The 21,327-nt window shown below is 45.0% G+C and overlaps 1 protein-coding gene across 1 annotated transcript in view; it reads right to left on the minus strand.

The window, feature by feature from the left end:
• Positions 1-3,788: 3,788 nt before the first annotated feature.
• Positions 3,789-21,327, minus strand: part of LOC147693327 (extracellular calcium-sensing receptor-like) — a 130,643-nt gene continuing 113,104 nt past the window's right edge. Inside the window, exon 4 of the mRNA XM_086935932.1 lies at positions 3,789-4,711. Within this exon, the coding sequence (XP_086792058.1) occupies positions 3,789-4,711 (923 nt within the window). The remainder of the gene's footprint in view (positions 4,712-21,327) is intronic.

The following is a 21,327-nucleotide window of genomic DNA, read 5'->3' on the forward strand; positions in this document are numbered from 1 at the left end:
TGTGTAAGTCATTATGTTATACTTGTATTCACACAGTATAAGATACTTTGCTAAAAAATGTGCAAATAGTTTTACAATAAAATGGTCCTTCTAAAATGTAGATTTTGGTAATACAAGACTGCAAGTAATGCAATTTGATTTACATAACTGCCCATTAAAAACCGGTTCAGGGGTACTAAGTGCTGTGTAAGTACAATTACGATTAAAAACACTCACCCACAGCACAGTTGTTAACTGTTTGCACTACCACTGAATAAAACAAATATTTTCCATCACAATGCTTGGAGTGATTTGAGCAATTAAAACCAGAAGGGGCCCCCAATCATCCTTTACTTGTGCAGATTAACTCATATAACAGAATTTGCATAGAAGGAATGTTCAGCTGTCTGCCCCGCTTCTTCCTTTCACAGCACACGAGACGCAATTAATTAAACTTCAGCTGAAGCATTTTAAGGAATGGACTTCAACGTCCCGTCACGGGACGGTTGTCAGTTGTCTTTTTCCAAAACCAAACGTTTTGGATTCCAGACAAAAGTGTGGCCTGGGGATGCACCCCCACTTCTCAGGACACCACTGCCCCCCTGGGCGTCGTGCCCTACAGATTGAAGACCTCTGGACTAAGGTGAGTGGCTGGATAAGGAAGCATGCTTACTACTAAATAGGAGTGGTTTGGGGAGGAGTAAGGAAGGGTTTCAGCAGAAAGGGAGAGGTTTAGGGAGGAACACGTGCCTACCAACAAGCAAAACAGACCACTGCTATTCACAAGCTGCACTTTTAAAGTTACTACAGCCACAAAGGAACCCGAAACAGTACTACATTAATCCTGCTCAGAGCTAAAGTAAGTCGGTACCACACATGGCCAACAACTGGTACTGCAACACACCCCCAAAGAAAATAATAGGGGTGGGGACTTAAAATTAGACTCCATAGGAAATAATGTTAAATTACACTTTTTTTTTAAATAGTTAACATTTTAACTTAATATAATGTATTGTTAAAAATATTTACAATAAAATCTATTTCATGATAAAATATTGGAACAGTCATTTTTGCAATTTATATTACTTTATTGAAATATAACTAGAATATTTGTAGTTAATTCCATACATCATTTACTAATTATTAATACATTCTAACAATTGTTTCTTTTACTTTCATAGCGAATTTATTTTTTGATTTACACTTCCGAAAAATTATTTATACCTAATTTAATATATTTAAATGATTTACAGATCTGAGTCACAATTAAGTTAGTGGCTCTATAGCATTATTCATGTTCAGCATTTAAAATAAATATATAAAATAATTTACATTATTATTTAACATAAAAATATTTTTACTAATGTTTTTTTAGATACATACACCTTTTTTTTATTTTTCCCTATATTTCACCATAGGTAGGCTTGATAGTTATCTCTTTAGCATTAAAATATATATATATAGTTTAGATAATTTAACTTAACATTATTTCTTATGGGGTCTTATTTAAGTCCCTGTCTCCATTATTGTATTTGGCAGAGTGCTACAGTATGAGTGTCTGGCCAGGTGTGGTGCTGGATATACTGTTGTTGCTTTATGGCAGTAGTAACTTACCCTAAGAAAGTCATTTTTTCACAGGCCTCTCACAGATCCATTCAAACACTGATTCACCCACTTAAATGCCAACACAGGTACTTACACATGCACTCACAGACCCATTCAGTCACTCAGAGACCCACACAGCCACTCACACACCCATTCGCAGACCCATACATCCACGTCTACACCCACTCATCAAACTATACATGCACTCACACACCCCTTCTCAAGGTTTACAGGTTAAAGTTAGGAAATCAGTTTAAAAAAATGTAGAAATTCACAGAAAAACCAAAGGTTACAGGGACGTTATAGTTAGGCTCAGATTTCACTCGTACATTACCAAAGAAATTCAGCAGTTATAGTAAACTGAGCAAACTATAATGTATGTTCCACAATACGCTATTTATGACCTCACATATCACAGTTTGCAAAATCTGGGACTTGCATCTCTGGTGGGACCTCTCTCTTTAATAATATGTGTGCATTGTAGGGTATGGAGATGGAGTGGCCGATCCTTTCAGACCTCTCTCTCGTATGACAGGTGTTCATAGTACAGTATGGGGAAGAATTACCCTTTCCTTTTACATCTCTTTCTCACATGACAAATGTGTGTTGTGGTGTGTCTGGATTGACTGGACTCTCTGCTGAGACCTCTCTCTATAATAATAGGTGTGTGTAGCAGGGTGTGGGGGAGACGGGGCAGACCTTTCAGTCCACTATCATAGATGACTGATATGTGAAGTACGGTTTGTGGATGGACTGGACTCTCCTTTTAGGTCTCTATCTCAGATGATGGGTTTTCATAGTAGGGATTTTGGATGAGCCTTAACTCACAACTCATCTCAAACTAGTGAGCATAATAGTACAGTCTGATAAACACCACCTATGGTAAGACTCATTTATACAGTTACAAATGTGCATAGTGTTATATTAGACTCCAGCAACTCATCTGAAGTCCAGGAATGTTTGCAGGGGTGATGGTAGCTCCCCAGTCCTCCTGGAACAACTCTCAGCGCCACTGAATGAGAACAGAAGCCCTGGCAGAAGTTCCAAAAGGGAAGGGGAATTTGGAAGAGAGAGAGAAGACAAGAGACAGCAACCTTCTGGACCTGCCAGGTTCTGAATCCCCACTGGGATGTGCTGCACCTTATTGTCAACCATATATATATATATAGATATAATCTCCAAGGGTTAACAAACACTCAAGCTAAAGTCCTGACTTGAATAAATAGAAGCTCAATATTCCAATAAAGCTAATCTTTACTTAGCTCATTATTGTTGCAGAGTCTTCAGAAGACTCACACGAGTGCTGGAATCCCTGAAGATGTTCTACACATGCTGAAAGCAGTCACCAGAAGGATTGCTGGAACAGAATGCTTGATTTCTTGATGACAGGAACAAAAAGCCAAGCGCTCGAGCTGTGTTGGGTGGGTCTATTTATACTCAACAGCTGGGCTTTAGCTGTTACGTTAGGTACGCATTTCATTAGTGCTTTACTGGAAGTTTCCCCTGGTATTCAACAAGTGTTGTTTAAACGCTTAAACAAGCATTGGCAAAACTCAAGAAAACAAAGAGCACACTTAGTCCTGATTATATAAGAAAGAACTACACATCAACTAGCAAGACATGACCTCAAGGCACAGAACTGGTCATAGAATCACAAGTAGTCAGGAACAGAGACATGATTCATAAACACACCAAAAGGATGGCGACAAATGATACACGCTTGATGCTTTTGTGAGTTTCGCGAGTTCCTAACACATAGCCGAGTGTATTCAAACATGACCTACTCCTTCCCGCTTTTCCTCATCCCGCAAGAGACTCACGATATCATAGGAGTTTTTAAAAAAAGGATTTCACCTTCTAATCATCACAGTACTTATGTCACACACTTCCTCTCAAAATCATGGACCACAATATGCATTCCTACTAAAAGAGTGATTTGAGAACTCTTCTACTTCTGTTTACTGTTCGTGATCCCATGAGTAGCAAAAGAAGGTAACCTTGAGAGCTGAAAGATGGATGCCGATCACCCACTGTAGTTGAGTTGCGAGTAGGACCATTTTGCTGTTCTGTGGTTGATGTAATGAGCTAACCGTGATCTATGAGATGAAAAAGTATTTGCTTTTATCCTTTATGTTTATCACCTATGACATGAAGATTAGCATCCCTCACACATTAAGAACAACAGAACATTAAAAAAGTAGTTCTCATTCATTGATTTTATTACTAGAATACTTTTTTCCAATGATATGTTGTCGGTTGTTCCTGACAGGTTTAATCACAATGATGTAACACTTTGGAAAGAACATACACCCCAACAGCCCAGCGCTGGAGCACAAAATGGCAAACACCTCCACAGCAACAGTGTATTTCCCCCCTGTGCTCAGATACGCTGGGATGAAGGAGATCCACACACTGACAAACACCAGCATACTGAAGGTGATCAGCTTGGCCTCATTGAATCTTCCCGGCAGATTCCTTGAGAGAAAGGCCACTACTAAGCTGACTGTGGCCAGGAGGCCCATGTATCCCAGCATGCAGTAGAAGAAGATGGTGTCTCCCTCATTACACTCAATGATTATCTTCTCATTATAAGACTTCAAGTTCCATTCTGGAAATGGAGGAGAGTGCAGTAACCAGAAAACACAGAGAAGAACTTGTACAAGAGAGCAGAAGAAAGCAATGCAAGTTGGTGTTTTGGACCCCAACCACTGCCTTGCAAGGCTATTAGGATTTGCTGCCTTGAAGGCAGTAACAACAATGACAGTTTTAGCCAGAACTAAAGAGACACTGATTGAAAAAATGATCCCAAAGACAGTCTGCCGAAGCATGCAGGAGAGCTTTTCAGGGTGACCAATGAATATTAGGGAGCAGAGGAAGCAGAGTGTCAGGCTGAAGAGTAGACAGTAACTCAGCCCACGGTTGCTGGCTTTGACAATAGGAGTTTCTCTGTACTTGACGAACAGGTACAAAATGCAGGCAGCCAGCAGGGCCACTACACTGGCAGAGATGGCAAGAGTAATTCCAAGAGGCTCTTCATAAGACAGGAACTCAATCATTTTCTTTATACATTGATCATGTCTGTCATTGGACCATTGGACTGCTGGGCATTTTATGCATTTGAGTACATCTGGAAAAAACAGATCCATAAATTACTTATTGTCATCAGAAAATGTTGCTTCCATTGTTCTCCACAAACACTACCATACAATATTCACCTGTTGTACATACTGATTTGGGGCACATATGTATACTACAGACTTGTTTTGCTTTATATGTCTACTCTGCAGATACTAAATCAATAATGCTTGTTCCTAATGGCATTATCATGAGATTCTTGCCTGACACTCAAGATATATTACATTTGAGTGTAGCATTTGACAATGTATCCCACTCACTTTTAAGAGACGGACTGGAGGCAATAGGAGTCACTGGAAGGTCACTAAAATGGTTGACTGGCTTTTCATCTGATAGAAGCTTTCAGATCATTGAAGTGTGACTGCGGGGTGCTACAGGGATCTTTGCTGAGCCCTACGCTGTTTAGCAGTTGTGTTAAACAACTTGCAGATATCATCGGTGCCTGTGGTTTTACCATGGTAGCTTATGTTGACGGCACTCAAATTGCACAATATATACAGTGGGTATTGGTGGTAAAGACAGTCGCACATCAATCCTTTGTGGTCAGCTTCGTCAGTTAATACCAAAAAAATAGTTTTCGTCTTGGTGCCTCTCAAGGTAACAATAAAACCCCACTACCTTGGATGTCACTGCACGAGAGTTCAGCCGGAACCCCATGCCAAACTTAATAGAAAGACTGTACCTCGGCACTCCCAATATTCATATCTCTATTCATACGCAATATGCAGATCAAATAATAACATATATTTGATGTAGCATCTCACAGAAATCCCCAGTGTAGAAAGTTGTTCTGAAATTCTCATTCGATTTAATAACTTGTAGCAATGTTTCCCTCTGTACATTGTATTTACACAATGAAGGTCCATTTCTTGCAACATCATTGGTGACAAAAGATGATGGCAGCCGACATGTGTTTCATTACAACTGTAACTTCTTCAAGGCTTAAATCTGTAAAGATGTAGATTCTCCAGAATGGAGTTGTCCACCTGAGACCCACAAATATAAAGTGTTCTCAAAGATATTCGAAAGACCCTTATGGACTGTAATAACAGCACCATAAAGATTATTTGAGGACTGACTCCAGAAGGGCCGGATCCTGGAAAAGGCATCTCCAGCCTCAGATTGTTTGCAAAGGTTCTATGTATAAAGTCTGTGCTGGAGTACCGTCTTAATTCCAATCAGGTAGTGTAGTGCTCTAATAAAGAAAGGGGGGGCATGGCCAAGATGGCACTGGGGCAAGTCGAGCCTTAACGACTCTCCTGCCTGCCGCTGCCCAAACAGCGATTACTGGGCCCGACCGGGGGTCCATCCCGCAGTGGAGGGGCCGCTCTCCTCTCCAGAGCAGGCTGGGCATTCAGAAACTCCACGCGACCTCTCTAGGAGCAGTTAGCCAGGTTGCCTTTCAAAGACGCAAGACGTGTGCTGCGGCGGCCACTGCGTGCATGCCCTAGGCTGCAATAGAGCAAGCACAGTGACTTCCACTCCTGGACTGTGAGGGGTGTGCCACGGGTGCCTGCCGTGCTGTGCACCCCCCCTCGTTCTTACGATCCTCGTGGCATACTTTGTCATCGGTCCGGGAGAGCGACTACACAGTCCGCGAGCAGCAGGGGCTGCTGGCCTGGAGCCCCAGGATGGGTGGATGAGGCGCGGCTGTGCCAGAGAGATGATTGCTGAGTGCAACCTGCCTGCTGTACAGCCAGCTCGGTGGGGGATCTGGCCAGTGCCAGGCGACCCCTCTTGGTGGTGGACAAGAGGTTATGTGGAGACCCCCAGGCATCTCAGAGGAGGAGGCCAGCTTAGGCCCCGGTGATCTGGCAGCAGGCGCTGCAATCTCTGCCTTGAGGTGCGGCAGAAGGTAGGCTGTGACCTGAGTCCTCCCACATCGCAAGGCCCTGGGGGGGCCTCAGCCTGGGTCCAGCCACGAACCCACCCACGGCCCAGCAGAGTAGTGGAGTGCCTGATTCAGCTATCTTGGCTGTGAGACACGTGGGTATGGAGGCATTGGACCACACCGTAGCAGTGGGATGGCTTGTTGAGGTTCACGACCACTGTGCGCGCCTCTCTTCTGCTTCTCTGAGGGCAGTTTGGGCCGCGGTGCTCAGGAGCCGGTGAGGGCTGCAAGAAGTGTACTTAGCATCTAGTGGGGAGCACACCGCATAACCCGACGACTGTCACAGTATCTACGTGCCTGAGCAGTGAGTCGAGGCCTGAGGAGAGGACAAGTAGGCCCTCCCGCACAAAATTGCCTGTTCCGGGGTGTTGCAGAGGAGGTGGAAATACAGAGCAAGCAGACCCCCAGCCTGTGTGCGGTCTTCTGGGTGTAGCCTGGTCAGCGGGGCAAGTCCAGGGCAGATAGTCAGTTAGCAAATGGAGAGGAAGACCCATCATTCCAGGGGACTGCAGACATCAGTCAAAGCTGTTTCCTTCGCAACGGCGGCGGGGCATCCCAAGAAGGACCGCTCGATCAAACACCTCCTCTCCCGGACTGGGGGATTCACATTGGATGACACAACCGCACTGTTGGGGTCCCAACCAGATTATGCCGCTGAAAAACCAGGGATACGTTTGTTTATGAAGGCTCTGTTCACCTCCCTTCGAGATGAACTCCACTCCCTAAAAAGGGAATTTTCCCAGGAGCTCAAGGAGACCCGTCAGGATGTGGATGCGCTGGGAGAGCGAGTGACTGATTTGGAGGAAAAGGAGGCAGGGCTGCGAGGAGGAGGCAGAGTCCCTTCAACAGGAGGTCATCCAACTCCGGGAGCTGCATATCGACATGCAGTCCCACCTGGAAGACCTGGAAAATCACTCCAGGAGGAACAACTTGTGCATCTGGGGGGTGGCATCCAGGGGGGAGAGAAATTACATTTTCGGCTTTCTCTGCAAAGTCTTTCACCATATCTTGCTCCCCCCCACACAGACCCTGATTCAACTAGACAGAGCACATTGGGTGGGTCTCCCCAGACAGAACATCTCTAACCCCCGGACTAACTAGTCTGCGAGCAAGCCTTCAAGTCAAAGACGAGATTCTGAAGAAGGCACGTAGCTCACATCCAATTGTTTTTCAGGGCCATTCCCCCACTCTGCTTCAAGACCTTACAAGTGGCGTACAAAAAGAGGTTACATAAAGGTTGGAGTTCCAAAGAAATATACTGGGACTACGACACACAAAACAATGTGTCCTCCATAAATTGCGGCCACAGTTGCGTCAACTACGTTGCGTTAAGTTCGCAGGAAGAAGAGCAAGCACAGTGCTACTTAGTGCTTGTAAAGGAGATTTATGTTTGTGTAAGGTAAAAGAATAAATTGGGCGCACTATGCAGCTCGACTTCTGTCACTTCTCAACCTCAGCAACTATTGGGAGTTAATCAGTTGTAACCAGTCCTGGGTGAAGCATGTCCTTTAGGTTAAACTTCCACAAAGTGCCCGAGCGGCAGTTGAATTATCGCATCTCCATTGCTCGGGAATAGAGATGCAATAATTCGACTGCCGCTCAGTCTGGTGAGACGCTCAGTTATTTATTTGTCCTGAAGATGACGTGTACTTATGACAAAGGTCGAAACGTCGTTGACGCAACTGTGGCCGGAATTTATGGAGGACACATTGTTTTGTGTGTCGTAGTCCCAGTATATTCCTTTGGAATTCCAACTTTTATGTAACCTCTTTTTGTACGCCACTTGTCTGGTTCTGAATGTCTATTAATTGTTATATATACCAGCTTATCTGTCTGAGCCTCACTATACTACTTTTGTATTACATAATAAACCGTTTATATGTTTTTCTTAAGAATTTCGCTTTTTGTGGGTTGTGCTTTCTATTATCTTTTTTCTTTTCACTATTAGGTGTGTAGGGTTGTTTAGCTCAAGTATTTGTGATTTAAATATGTTTGTTATATGATAATTCTGTGTACCTTTGTTTGGAGAAAATACTCCTTGTTTCTAGACCCATCTTTTGCACAATTCATAGATAAGGGTGGGGTGGCGGGCAGGATAAGTCGAGCCACTGGCCACATTGTTTCACCTTGTTGGACCTACCATGTTGTTTTGCTTTTCCACAGGACTACTTTTTCTTATTATTGTTATTAGTTAATGTGAACGGGGAATTTGTTGGGATCTTCACTCTCCCACACTTGGTAGCGCTACCATCACACACTGTACTATTTCCGAGCTTGATATTGGGCTGGAGTCCCGGGGGGACATGGAGGGGTGAGGGAAATGGGACAGGCACTAGGTCATTGCCCTCATGACAGGACACACTCTTAGCATACTGACACTCAATGTGCGTGAGCTTAACAACCCGATCAAAAGGCGGGCGATACATAATTATCTGGAGGCCACCGGAGCCGATATTTGCCTACTGCAGGAAACCCACCTCTTACAAGGGGATTGTCACAGACTGAAATCAAGGGCCTTTCCACAGCAATTTTTCTCATCTGGTCCCTCCAAGTTGGTGGGAGTGCCAATTCTAGTTGCCAGGTCCTTCCGTTGGGTGATAGAGCAGAAAATAAAGGAAATCAGGGGGTGACTACTGATCTATACGTTTTCCCTTGCAGGTAGGGCCTTCGCGATAGGCACCATCTATTCTCCCAATAAGAGACAAGAGGGTTTCCTGCACTGGGCGCTGGAGAGGGCACTGGGTTCGGGAGACTGCTTTGTACTACTGGGAGGGGATCTTAATCTGGTACTCGATTATGCTATGGACAGGTCAGCACAGAGGTATGACCAATCTGGGGCGTTGTCTGCGGAGAGCCTGACGTGAATGGGGCGGATGGGGGTGGTGGACCTATGGAGGTCTACGCACCCAATGTCTAGAGAATACTCGTACTACTCTAATGCCCACAAATCGTGTGCCAGGCTGGACTACTTTTTGGACACAAAAGAAATTCTCCCACTCACGCAGGAAGTTGAAATACACACTTCAGTGCCTTCCAGCCATGGAGAAGTTACGCTTGCACTTTCCCTTCCCCCGATTGCTCTTCCCCCAGATCCTGGCAGTTTCATGATTCAATGCTACTCCATAAGGCGGTTAGGACTCAAATACAGCGCACTCTCGTAGACTATCTCGCACACAAGGACACCCCCGACACTTCACCTGTGATAGTATGGGGAGCCCTTAAGGCGGTCACTAGAGGGGAATTCATTGCCATTTCCTCAGCAGATAATAAGATATGCCAGTAAAAAAGGGAGGCACTCACCGGCCAAATTAAAGAACTTGAACGCACACATAGGCGCACTGGAGCCCCACGGGTCTGGCACCAGCTGTCCAACTTGCATGCACAATTAGCAGCCCTAGACAAGGATAGGGCAGAATACTCAGCCCCCATCTTGCAACACTCATATTATATTGGGGCAGATAAGTGCCGCCAACGCCATGCTAATATCCTCCGGGCTAAACAACAAGAACAGGGCATCACTGAGATATATTCGTCCGCGGGGGACCTGGTCACTGACAGCCCAGACATTGGGAAAGCATTCAAGGACTTTTATGAGCAGCTATACGATTCCCAATGCCTAGACAGTTAAGCCTGATCCCAATACCTGCAGGAGGCTAAGACCTCAACTCTCACCCCAGACCAGGCGGAATCCCTCAACGAGTATATCCACATTGAGGAGGTCATTTCGGTGATAGTGCGCCTCAAACCTGTAAAGTCACCAGGTCTGGATAGGCTCTCAGCAGCTTTCTAATAAGCCTTTTGTTCCACTCTGGCCCCCATTCTAACAGAACTCTTCAACTCCTTTTCCGAACCTAGGGTGATTCCTCTTGACATGCTCCAGGCCTCTATAATAGTCCTCCCTAAGCCTGGCAAGGACATACTACACTGCAGCTCCTATCGGCCGATCTCCCTTTTAAATATTGATTTCAAACTCTACACGAGAATCATAGCACTTAGACTCAATGATTGTCTCCCCTACCTGGTGGACCCGGACCAAGCAGGTTTCATTCCACACTGACAGGTCAGCGACAAAACAAAGAGAGCCCTGCATATTATTGATAAAGCGAATAGGTTCAAGGGGGAATATATGCTCTTAGCTGTTGATGCAGAGAAGGCATTTGACCGAGTCCACTGGCCGTACCTCGAACAAGTACTGACACACTTCGGGTTCTGTAGAACTCGCATCCTAAATTGCTATCTAGCCCCCTCTGCGACAGCTCAGATTAATGGTTTCACCTCCTCCCGCTTCGCCAGTCACAGGGGCACCCGCCAGGGCTACCCGCTTTGGACCCTATTATTCGCTTTGTATATGTGCCCATGGCCCAGGGGATCCAAGGCCATCTGGACATTGTCAGTATCCCATTCGGTGGAGACAGGCATTCCAACAGTCTCTATGCTGACAATATCCTGGCATCCTTGGCGAACCCGACCACTTCCTTGCCGGCCTTTATGGGTGAGCTAAAAGGTCTTCGGGGCAATCTCTGGGTTTCAAATCAATATTAGTAAATCTCAAGCACTCAACCTCTAGATGCCTCAGGGCATAGTGGACCTCCTTGAGGCTCAGTTCCCTTGCAGTGGACCCAGAGAATATTCTGTACCTGGGGTTCATCTAGCCAGCACAATCCAAACGATGATAGAGAGTAGGTATGTATTTGTGTATATGCACTTGCTGCTGGCAATTACAGGGTGCTTCTCCAGCAAATATGAAACGACTTGGGGAGTTGTAAACACCTCCAAATCTCTTGGCTGGGACGGATTGCAGCCTGCAAGATGATGGTCCTCCCCAAGATACTGTATCTTTTTCAGACCATACCCATCTATTCCCCACAGGGTAGGATTGCCAAACTCCAATCAGAACTTATACAGTTCATTTGGCAGGGACGAAAGCCACTTATGAAGCGCTCCTTGAGATATCTCCCCCCTGGGGCCAGAGGACTGGGAATTCCAGACCTGCAACTCTACTTTAGGGTGGCAGGACTAGGCTACCTGGTGGAATGGAGCCACCCGAGTCGGAGAAGTACTGGGTCTTCCAAGACAGGGCAGTGGTAGGTACGGCTCTCTGGAAGATCCCATTTCTCCCCAAAACACACAGGCCACGGAGTAAGTACGTGTCTTCAATAACCCATACAAAGGTGGCAGTCTGGGACAGTGTTAGCACCAGAATGGGTCTGACCATGATCCCGTCCCCTTTGACCCCCCGGTTTGAGAATCCAGACTTCACTCCGGGTCTTACAGCGGCAGATTTCACAACATGGAGGACATGGGAATGCCGCTCCATGGGCCACTTCTTTGACTTTGAGGGCCCTCTCTCTTTCCCCCAGCTGCGCAAGGTCTTTGGTCTTCCTGAAAATGAACAATTTCATTATCTTCAACAGGTGGTATTGGATAATGCATCCTTCCAACCATGCCAAAGCACAATTACATTTGACCCAGTAGGAGAGATGGCTCTTGGCCAAATTGTCTGATAAAGACATGCTATTGGAGTTATACTTGCTCTTTGCTTCAAATACAGACTCACACTTTCCACGCTGGGAGGGCACATTAGGAGGTGGAACTTGGGGGATCCCTGAGCGGAAAGTTTTAAAATCAAAATTCTTGAAATTATTTTAACAAATCTTCAGTTCTCACAACATATAAAGTCAAATGTGTATATTTGGTATTATGCCCATGAAAAGAAGAGCAAAGGTAGCTGACTGCTACCTAAAATAATTGGGGGGATTTGTATGTTAAAGGATTTGCACTGCCTCACTTCTGTGTGTAGAGCTGATAAAGTTGAGACATTGTGGAGACTGTGATATAGTCACTGCCCCTCTTGGGGCTGATTCTCATAGAGATGCAGGGGTGTCCTGTTAGCTGTTAAAACTTTGTTGCCTTGGGGGACCACCTTCCTCCAGGTCATGACCAAGATTGTTTCCAGTCCTTGACTTTAGTGTGATCGCCTAATGCATCCTGGGGGTTGCAATACTGTTTAGCTTCCAAGATACTAATATTATACCTAAATGCAGGGTGGAGTTATCAAATATATTGATCCTCACCTACAGTCCAATAATTGTCACAATTCCTGACATATGTCAACTACACCGACCTTAGCTTCAGGTCTCTTGCAGAAGGAAGGTGGGTTCTGCCACTCCACCGCTGTGATACTGTCTGCATGTAAAAGGGAACTGAAATGGTGAGGTCGGGAGGGGTGGTCAGTGGTCCACTTCAACATCTGGTTGGTTTCTTGAAGGCCATGACTTTCCTATCTGTGATTAGCTAAAGGGACCATACAAGAGCTGTGAAACACATGCTGAGGGACCAGTAGGGTTAATTGCTGTATAGTGCCACACTATATGCTCCTACAGTACACACTAACTTGACTTTCTGTATTTTTCATCTTTGTTTTTATTTATTTACAACTTTATATAACACAGCAGATTCAAGAGGTAACAGACTTGTATCAAAAGAAATTCTAATACAAAAAACGTGAAGCTAAAAAATAATGTAATCTTACACTGGTTGGGCAAAGAACAATAAATACACTTCGAAAATGTCAATATTAAGGGATGAACATTCTTTGTACAATCATGGATCGGAGATAAGGATCACAAGAAGTGCATGTTGAATGCTAGTGTAAAGTAAGCATGCAAGGAGGAAGAGCATGGGAGGAATGGTCCATAGGACTGTAGGAACAGAAGTACCGGAAAGAGTAAACATTTTAGGAGAGATTCAGAGGTAGAAAATCAGATTAGATTTTTCACTCTTGTTGAGCACTGGTTTACTTTAGATACAGTCAACACAAGTAAGTCTTGAGGTTCTTGAGTGTGCTGCTAGAATGATCCAGAGGGTAGGTGCCCCACAGTGAAGGACTTATTGGCGGCCCAGTAATGTTGGCCTTATTATAATTTCATCGGAAGGTGTCTTTACTCCTCAAATTTTTCTAACCCCAAAATATTTTTGGCACTTTCGGCAGGCATTGAAGTTGGTTTCATGCAGAGGTTGGTAGACAATACCTGTTGCTTTAAATTGTATTGTTGCTTCTGATGGGAGCCTGTGTAGGTGCTTTAAAAATGGTGTGATGTGCTCTTATTTGTTATTTGTGCTGGTTACTAGCCTTGCTTCTGAGTAATAGATTGATTTTAATGGCTCAAGATTTGTTTTGGCAACTCCCATTAATGGGGAGTTTCCATAATCAATGTGTCTATAACAGTCTGACGTCTTTGGGTTGCAGGGCAGCTTATATTTTTTTTAAGAATATGCTTGATGGAGGAGCCTAGCAGGCATTCGAAATGGCCGCATAGTCGCTCGGCTCCGCGAGCCCTTTCGCCCCACACGTATATCCTGGCGTTTATCCTGAGCCACGAAGGCGTACTTTAATGGGAGAAGGAGAACGAGCACATACCGTCTGCTCCCGAAGCTCCTGCATGCGGCAGACCCTGAGAACTGTCCCCGACTGCTCCGCGGCCCACGCGGTGATGAGACCGGGGCGTTGACTGGACGTGCATCCGGCCGCGACTGCAGCAGCAACGGCCGTTGATGGCGGTGAGGGGCCTGCCGGTGGGTGCCGTTGACATGAAGGGCCGCTGATGACGGTGAAGGCCCGGTCCACTTGGCGGTGACCCTTGAGGGGCAGTGTGGCGACACAGGATCGTAGGGGGCGCATGACTCCTGCCCACTCCCCAAACTTTTTGCCCAGGCGTAACCAAGGATAGCCCCCGATATAGGCGGGCTACTCCCGGGGGTCGGCAGGGATTTTAGCCTTTTGGTGACTCTCCTTCGGGGAGCCAGCCTCACAGTTTTGAGCCCCGGGGGTGCTTCCCGTGGCGCCCCGCATTGGGGCCTGGTCCCTGAATGAGGTGAAGAGGGACGGGGCCAACTTGACTAAGATGGCGGCTGGTGTCCTCCTCTACGGTCCACGTCCATGTCGGACGGCTGTCGCACGGATGGGGCCGGGATGCTTGCAACATACGCAGGAGCTCACATCCAAGGACATGTTGGCTGCCCTAACAGTCTTGCACGAGACCCTGATTTGTCATGCCTGGAACCTGGGTAGAAGAATGGACGCCATTGCTGTCTCACCGTCTCTAGTGGCCACGGCCCGATTCTAAGGGACTGCCGATGAACTTGCAGCTGTGTCCATGGAGGAAGTCCCAGCTCCGCCTAGGCACCAGGAGCCGCTGAAAGACCAGGCTCCCGTGACTGCACGGGCCGACATGGTTGCTCGAATGGATGTCTCTTTGGGACACATGTTCAACTGGCGGCTGGGGATAAAACGCTATTTTCCTTCTTGGACTGTCCTAGCTATGTCGTGGCGCTTGCCGGATTGTGTGACTCTCCTCTCCTGGATGGTGCTACTGTGTGTGAGCTCTGGGAAGCTCCCGGGGTCAACGTCGATATTTGCCAGATCTCCGCTGTCGATATTTGGATGGATTTGGATTGTTGTACTTTCCTATGGCTGCGCTCCGACCGGACCCGCCCATATTGTTTGGACCCTCAGGACTGTTCTTTAAATCGATTGACGAGTGGACTTCTGGCGGTACCACTATCAGACAGGGCCAGGGATGATGGGGTTCACAGTCTATTGGCTTTATTGTTGACAGACGGTGCAGTGGGTATGTTTGACCGGGATTTCATCGTTGTTGTGACCGGGACTAGTTGTTCTTCATTACTGTACTACTTCATTTCTGGGATTTTCCGAGGTGTAGGGGTGAAGGGCGAGGCCGGTTGACAAGACTGAGGGCCCTCCTCCGATTATCTTCTTTTTCTCTTTCCTCTCTCTTTCTATATTTCGGGTCTCTATTAGGGCGACAGGCACGCTGCTGGGGGGGTAGGCCATGGCCTTCTGCGGGTTTGCAGTGTGGGGGGTTGAGGGATGGGTGTTTGATCGGTATTTGTTTCTATGGCCCTTTAGTCTTTCTTCTCTTTTTAGTGTCGTCGTCGTTCCTGCTCTCTGCAATATGTTTGGTTTTGAGGGGCGGGGGTTCAACTCACTACACGCTGGGGTTGTGCCTGCATTTCTCCTGATTTGTGCATCTTACCCCCGATATTTCCTTCATATCTGTATTGTTTGTAGATATCCTGATTCGCGCGTAGTATTGTAGGACTGTGTACGACTGTGCGACACCCCTTCTTTAGTTCCTTATTTGAAAATGAACCTCTCCAATCCTGATTTCAAGTTGGTGCATCTGATTACAAGATATGTTCTTGTATTTTATGACCCTGGATTTCGAACTGCTATAACTTTTCATATTGCTTGCTGTACTCTTGCTCTGTTTAGCGGCCGGCCGGGATGGTTGTAGGCCCATACATGTAACTGCTTGTACTACAAATAAAGGTTAAAAAAAAAAAGAATATGCTTGATGCAGTGCATGTGAAGTGGGAAGTTCTTGAAACATAATAAACTAGGCATATCCTAAGAGGCAGTTTTCTCTTTCGATGGGAAGCAGCTGATGCACTCGATTTGAGTTCAGATAGTGACTCTATTTCAGTTTGAGAATCATTACATTTATTTAATAATATAAGTTTTGCTTTTTTAGAGTTTAATTTTAGGACATTCAGCCTTGCAGTTTAACTAGGTAGGATTTTATCAACCCCCATCTCCTGAACTGGTGATATGTATAGGTCTCACAGGCACACCTACAGGGCCAGTCAACCCTTGATGGAGGTGCCCAACCATGGGGCAAGGTTAAGCAGTATATTGTCTGACATACATTTCATATTATAAATATCACTTACAAAAATATCACTCCATTGGAGAAATTCTATACCCAATTTTATGTATTTATATATATTATAGAGCGCATGAACCACCCCAACCAGGGTATCTCCCCGCTGTAACAGCCCTAGACAACCAAAACGGGAAAGATCAGAAAAGTGAGGTTTTTAACAGTTTTCTGAAGGATAGGTAGGTGGTGCAGAGACGTAGGTGGATGGGCAGTTTGTTCCAAAATAATGGAGCCAAATAGGAGAAGGATTTCCCCCCTAACCCAGCCTGTTTAATGCAAGGAATGAGAAGGAGATCTTTGGACCTTGAACAAATGGTCCTGGAGGGAGTGTATCTGACCAGCGTGTCCGTCATACACCTTGGCCCCAAATTTTTTAGGGCTTTTTAGACCATACAGCAAATCCTGAATTTAATCATTTTACGAATGGGTAGCAAGTGCAGTTTACGGAGTAGGGGAAGTGAAGCTGTTCTGGGAGGGGCGTTAGTCACTAATCGGGCTGCTGTGTTCTGGACAACTTGCAGTCTGTTTAAGGAAGATTCCTTGGCTGGGATCAACAGAGCATTGCAATAGTCCAGACGGCTTAAGACCAATGCTTGTATAAGGGTGTTTCATGTGAATAATGCGAGTAGTGGGAAGCTCTGCGAAGAAGGCTTAATATATGGAAGCAGGCCCTGGTGATTGAGGTATCATGCTCCTCCAAGCTTAACTTCCGGTCAATTTAGACCCAAGGGTACTTTACCACTTGTTTTGGGGAAGAAGATGGGCCCAGTTCTCCTGGCCACCAGTTGGGTTCCCACCTTTTTACTGCTTCTTTGAATAACATAATTTCTGTTTTCTCAGCATTCATCTGAAGGAAGTTGTTACTCATCTAATCAGTGATGGTTTTCGTGCCCTCCGAGAAGGTAGTCTGAATGCTTGTGTTATTCTTGTCGAAAGAGAGAAGCAGTTTTGTGTCATTGGCATATGAAATTGGTATCAACCCTAACTTTCTCAGTAAGTTCGCAAGTGGTGTAACATAAATGTTAAATAAGGCAGGGCTCAAACATGAGCCTTGGGGTACACCCTTAGAAACATTGGTGGTCTGTGATCTGAAAGGGCCGAGGTTGATGGTTTCAGTTCTCTCAGCCAGACAGTTAGTCAACCAATTTAGTGTGTTCCCCTGGATGCCTTTGTCTCTGAGTCTCCCTAGAAGGATCTGGTGGGAGATGGTATCAAATGCTGCAGACAGGTCAAGCAGTATAAGAAGCATTGCCTGACCATTGTCTGCTAGCATTCGGATGTTGTCTGTGACTGTCACAATGCCTATTCCGTACTGTGTCTAGGTCGGAATCCTGCTAATGAGGGGTTGAGGCACTTGGAGCATTCTAGGAATCCGGACAGGTGTTTGTTAATGTGTTCTCTAGTAGTTTGCTTGGGGGAAGTTTTGCATTTTTCCTGATGGGCAAAATCTTGGCTGCTCCCATACCTTCGGGAGCCTGCCTTCATTTAAGGAGCTACTTAAGATGGAACAGATGGGGCAGCAACCTGATTGGCGAGCAAGCCGGTGATCCTGGCTGGGATCAAGTCTAAAGGGGAACCAGATTTAGTCCCACAGAATGATATTTTTGTAGAAGGTATTTAGTATAAAAGTTTCCCCTGTTCAGAATAGTTGCCACTGGGGAAGAATGGCTTGTACACTCCGAGGAATGGCAGCAAGTTAGCAGAGCTCTGAGCAGAGATGGAGGCCCCGACAATGGACGTTCTTTTCTTGGCATTTCCCTCCTGTAGAAAACAAGGGAAATGCATTGGAAACGTTGTAGCTTATAATTGGCTCATTATCAGTGGCCTTGGCGCCAACTTGTTTTTTATTGCTGTGTCTCTCCCTCACAGATATGGAGGCTATTTTCTACAAATGAAACTCCTCACCAACACATCCCAGATGCCCAAGTACTAATTATGAGCCCCTCCTCATTATAATGACTGGAAAATAATGAAATCATTTTCGCGTCTGCCCTGTATACATTAAGGCTCACAAGGATTTTTTTTCTCTCAACCCTCCTGCTATATTTTGCTTAGATTATATTATAGCTTGCTTGTTACTGACTAAATAGTCCTGTGTTTTCTAACACAGCTTTGGATTTGCCTTAATGTGTAACTCCTATTATTCAAAGGTGCACAGGCTGTGTCATAAAACTCCTTCATTCACTCCCTCACTTAGACCTAGATGCATTATTATCTTATTCCTGAAGAATACAGATCTACTCAAGGTGATGCAAGCAGCAAAAGCGTGGTTCCAAGCTCTTCTTCAGGCAGGATGTAGCTAAACCCATGGCAGATAGATTAAAGGATTTGTTTTCTCTGTTCCCTAGCAGTCTGAGCATTAGAAGTTGGGTTTGGCCTGTTCCATCCTTGCACCTTTAAAAATCACCTACAAGGGCAGACATACACTTTTGACAATCCCCAAGATTTGAGGGGGTTTCTTTGGGTGAACTCTACCTCCTCTATGGAGATTGCTAGCTCTAGTGCTTGATAGTTTATAATGTTGTTTCTCTCCATTTGCCTTCTCCTTTTGTCTATCAAATAACATGTATTTTACATTTTTTCTTGTTTTAGGTATGCTTCATCTTGTCTAGTCGTATGTCTACACTTTACCATACTATTTTGGTCCAGTGTGCTGCATGGTGCCTTGACCCTATCATCCTCAGGTTGGGCTGCACCCACCCTCACCCTCAGCCTGATATTCTAATCCTCACAGGTATGATATGTAAAGGTTTGTAATGTATTTTCTTTTTGTATTCAGTTTTCCCTATGTTCCCTTTCCTTTTATTCCTCTACCTTACCTCTCTTTCTCCCTTTCTTTTTCCCTTCTTTCGAGATACCTTTAAGCCTTCCTTTCCATTATTATTCATAGTTTTTACTTTTATATTGTTGGACAGTTGATGGCTTATATTAGCAGATTGTTTTACATTCAGAGTTACAACGCAGAATGTTAAAGGTTAAAATCATAATTTTAAGAGACAGAGTTCTTTCTCATTTGGCAAAATTTAAAACAGATTTAGTTCTCCTCCAAGAAACTCATTTTACAGACTGAGATGCACAGAAATATCAGCGATCTTCAGTTGATAAGATTCTATTTTTCCCCACGTAAAAAAAGAAAAATGGCATTATTATCCTCTTTAACAATTATCTTGATATTGATATCCTTTCACAGAACATGGACGTATGTGGGAGATGGATTATTACTGAACTATCTGTTAACAAAATGGCTAATACTGTTTTTAATGTGTATGCACAGACCAAAGCTGATTTTTTTATTTTGGTTTGATCTTGAAAAACATGTCTTCTGTTCAATGATAGCCATACATGATAATGGGGTTGCCCTTGAGGTCGAACCGGACCTGGGCGTTATACAGGAATGAAAACAATGGTCTGTGACCAGACTGAGACTAAAGTCGCTATTTGTCCTGCAAAATAATTTCTGCAGATAAGGTAATGAATACTCTTACAAAGATACTGATGCTCATAGATTCAATTTCTCTTCGCATCAATTCAATACACCACACATATGAACCTATATAATAAATTCTAAGTCATTTATTATAAAACAATTCAATTGTTCATACAGTGGTCTAGGGTTGCATTCAAGAGGATAGATAAAAAAGGGTAAAGTTGTGTTGTGGGAAAATAAGAAGGTGAATCAAGAATTAAGGAAGAGCAATACAATATTTCAATTACTGATAATGAATATCAGTGTACATAGGACCTGTCCATAAACAATTTACATGTCAATCTGTAAATTTAGTCTGTCTTCAATACATTTTGTTGGTATGGTAAGGTGAGTAGTAGGTACAGGTTTTTGATCAAGGTTGGGGGTGTCGACGTTTAGACTCGACTATGCAATGTGGAAATTTAACCCTTTGCCGCGAGTCTTCATCAGGACAGTAAGTGTGCAACCTATACCTGTGGCCAAGACTGGCTGCACAGGTAATCCATTGGATCTGACTGGAGGCCCAAGGTCGCCTCAAAGCGGTTAATCCGGTCTGTTCAGTACATCACCCGAGATGGCGAAACATCAATTAACAATGTTAAAATGGTGCCCCGTCTCTTTGTAAGCGGCATCCGCAAAGTGAACAGCAGCTCTCATCCGCCTCCTGGGTTAAATTTCCACTTTGCAAGCAAGTCAATGCCATCTCGTCCTCCTGCTTCAACACCCTGTGCATGCTCCGAAAAATCTTCAGGTGGATCCCCACCGAAACCAGAAGACCGTCACGCAGGCCCTTGTCACCAGCCGACTGGACTAAGGAAACGCCCTATACGCAGGAACCACCGCCAAACTTCAAAATCGACTACAACGCATACAAAACGCCTTCGCACGACTCATCCTTGACATCCCTCACCACAGCCACATATCCGCCCACCTGAGAAACCTGCACTGGTTCCCCATCAACAAGAGGATCACGTTCAGGCTCCTCACCTACGCACACAAAGCAGTCCACGACATAGGCCCTGAATACCTCAACAACGCCTCTGGTTCTACATTCCCACCCGCCAACTCCACTCCACCAGCGGCAAGACCTGGCTCTAGAACATTAGCAGCACCCCCTCCTTCAGCACCTTGAGACGCTCATGGGTGAGTAGCACGCTCTATAAATGCTTTGATTGATTGATTGAAGGCTTCAGTACTGGTCAAGAGTAAATTTTCACAATTCGTTTCTCTTCATAGAGGTGTACAACAGGATTGCCCCCCATCTTCCTTAATGTTCATTCTTGCACTGAAACCATTTCTTACTAAAATCAAACTACATTCTTCAATGTCTGGCTTTTACTTTGGTACACTCCATCTAAAAACTACGGCGTAGGCTGATGACATCATTCTATTTATTTCTTAACCTAAAACCTCACTGCTTGCCCAATCTCAAGATATATTTGCTTCCTCCCAAGTCTCGGGTTACAAAATGAACTTTGATAAGACTGAAATCCTTCATTTAAATACAT

Source organism: Lissotriton vulgaris, chromosome 8 (assembly GCF_964263255.1).
Source record: "Lissotriton vulgaris chromosome 8, aLisVul1.2, whole genome shotgun sequence".
Lineage (NCBI taxonomy): Eukaryota > Metazoa > Chordata > Amphibia > Caudata > Salamandridae > Lissotriton > Lissotriton vulgaris.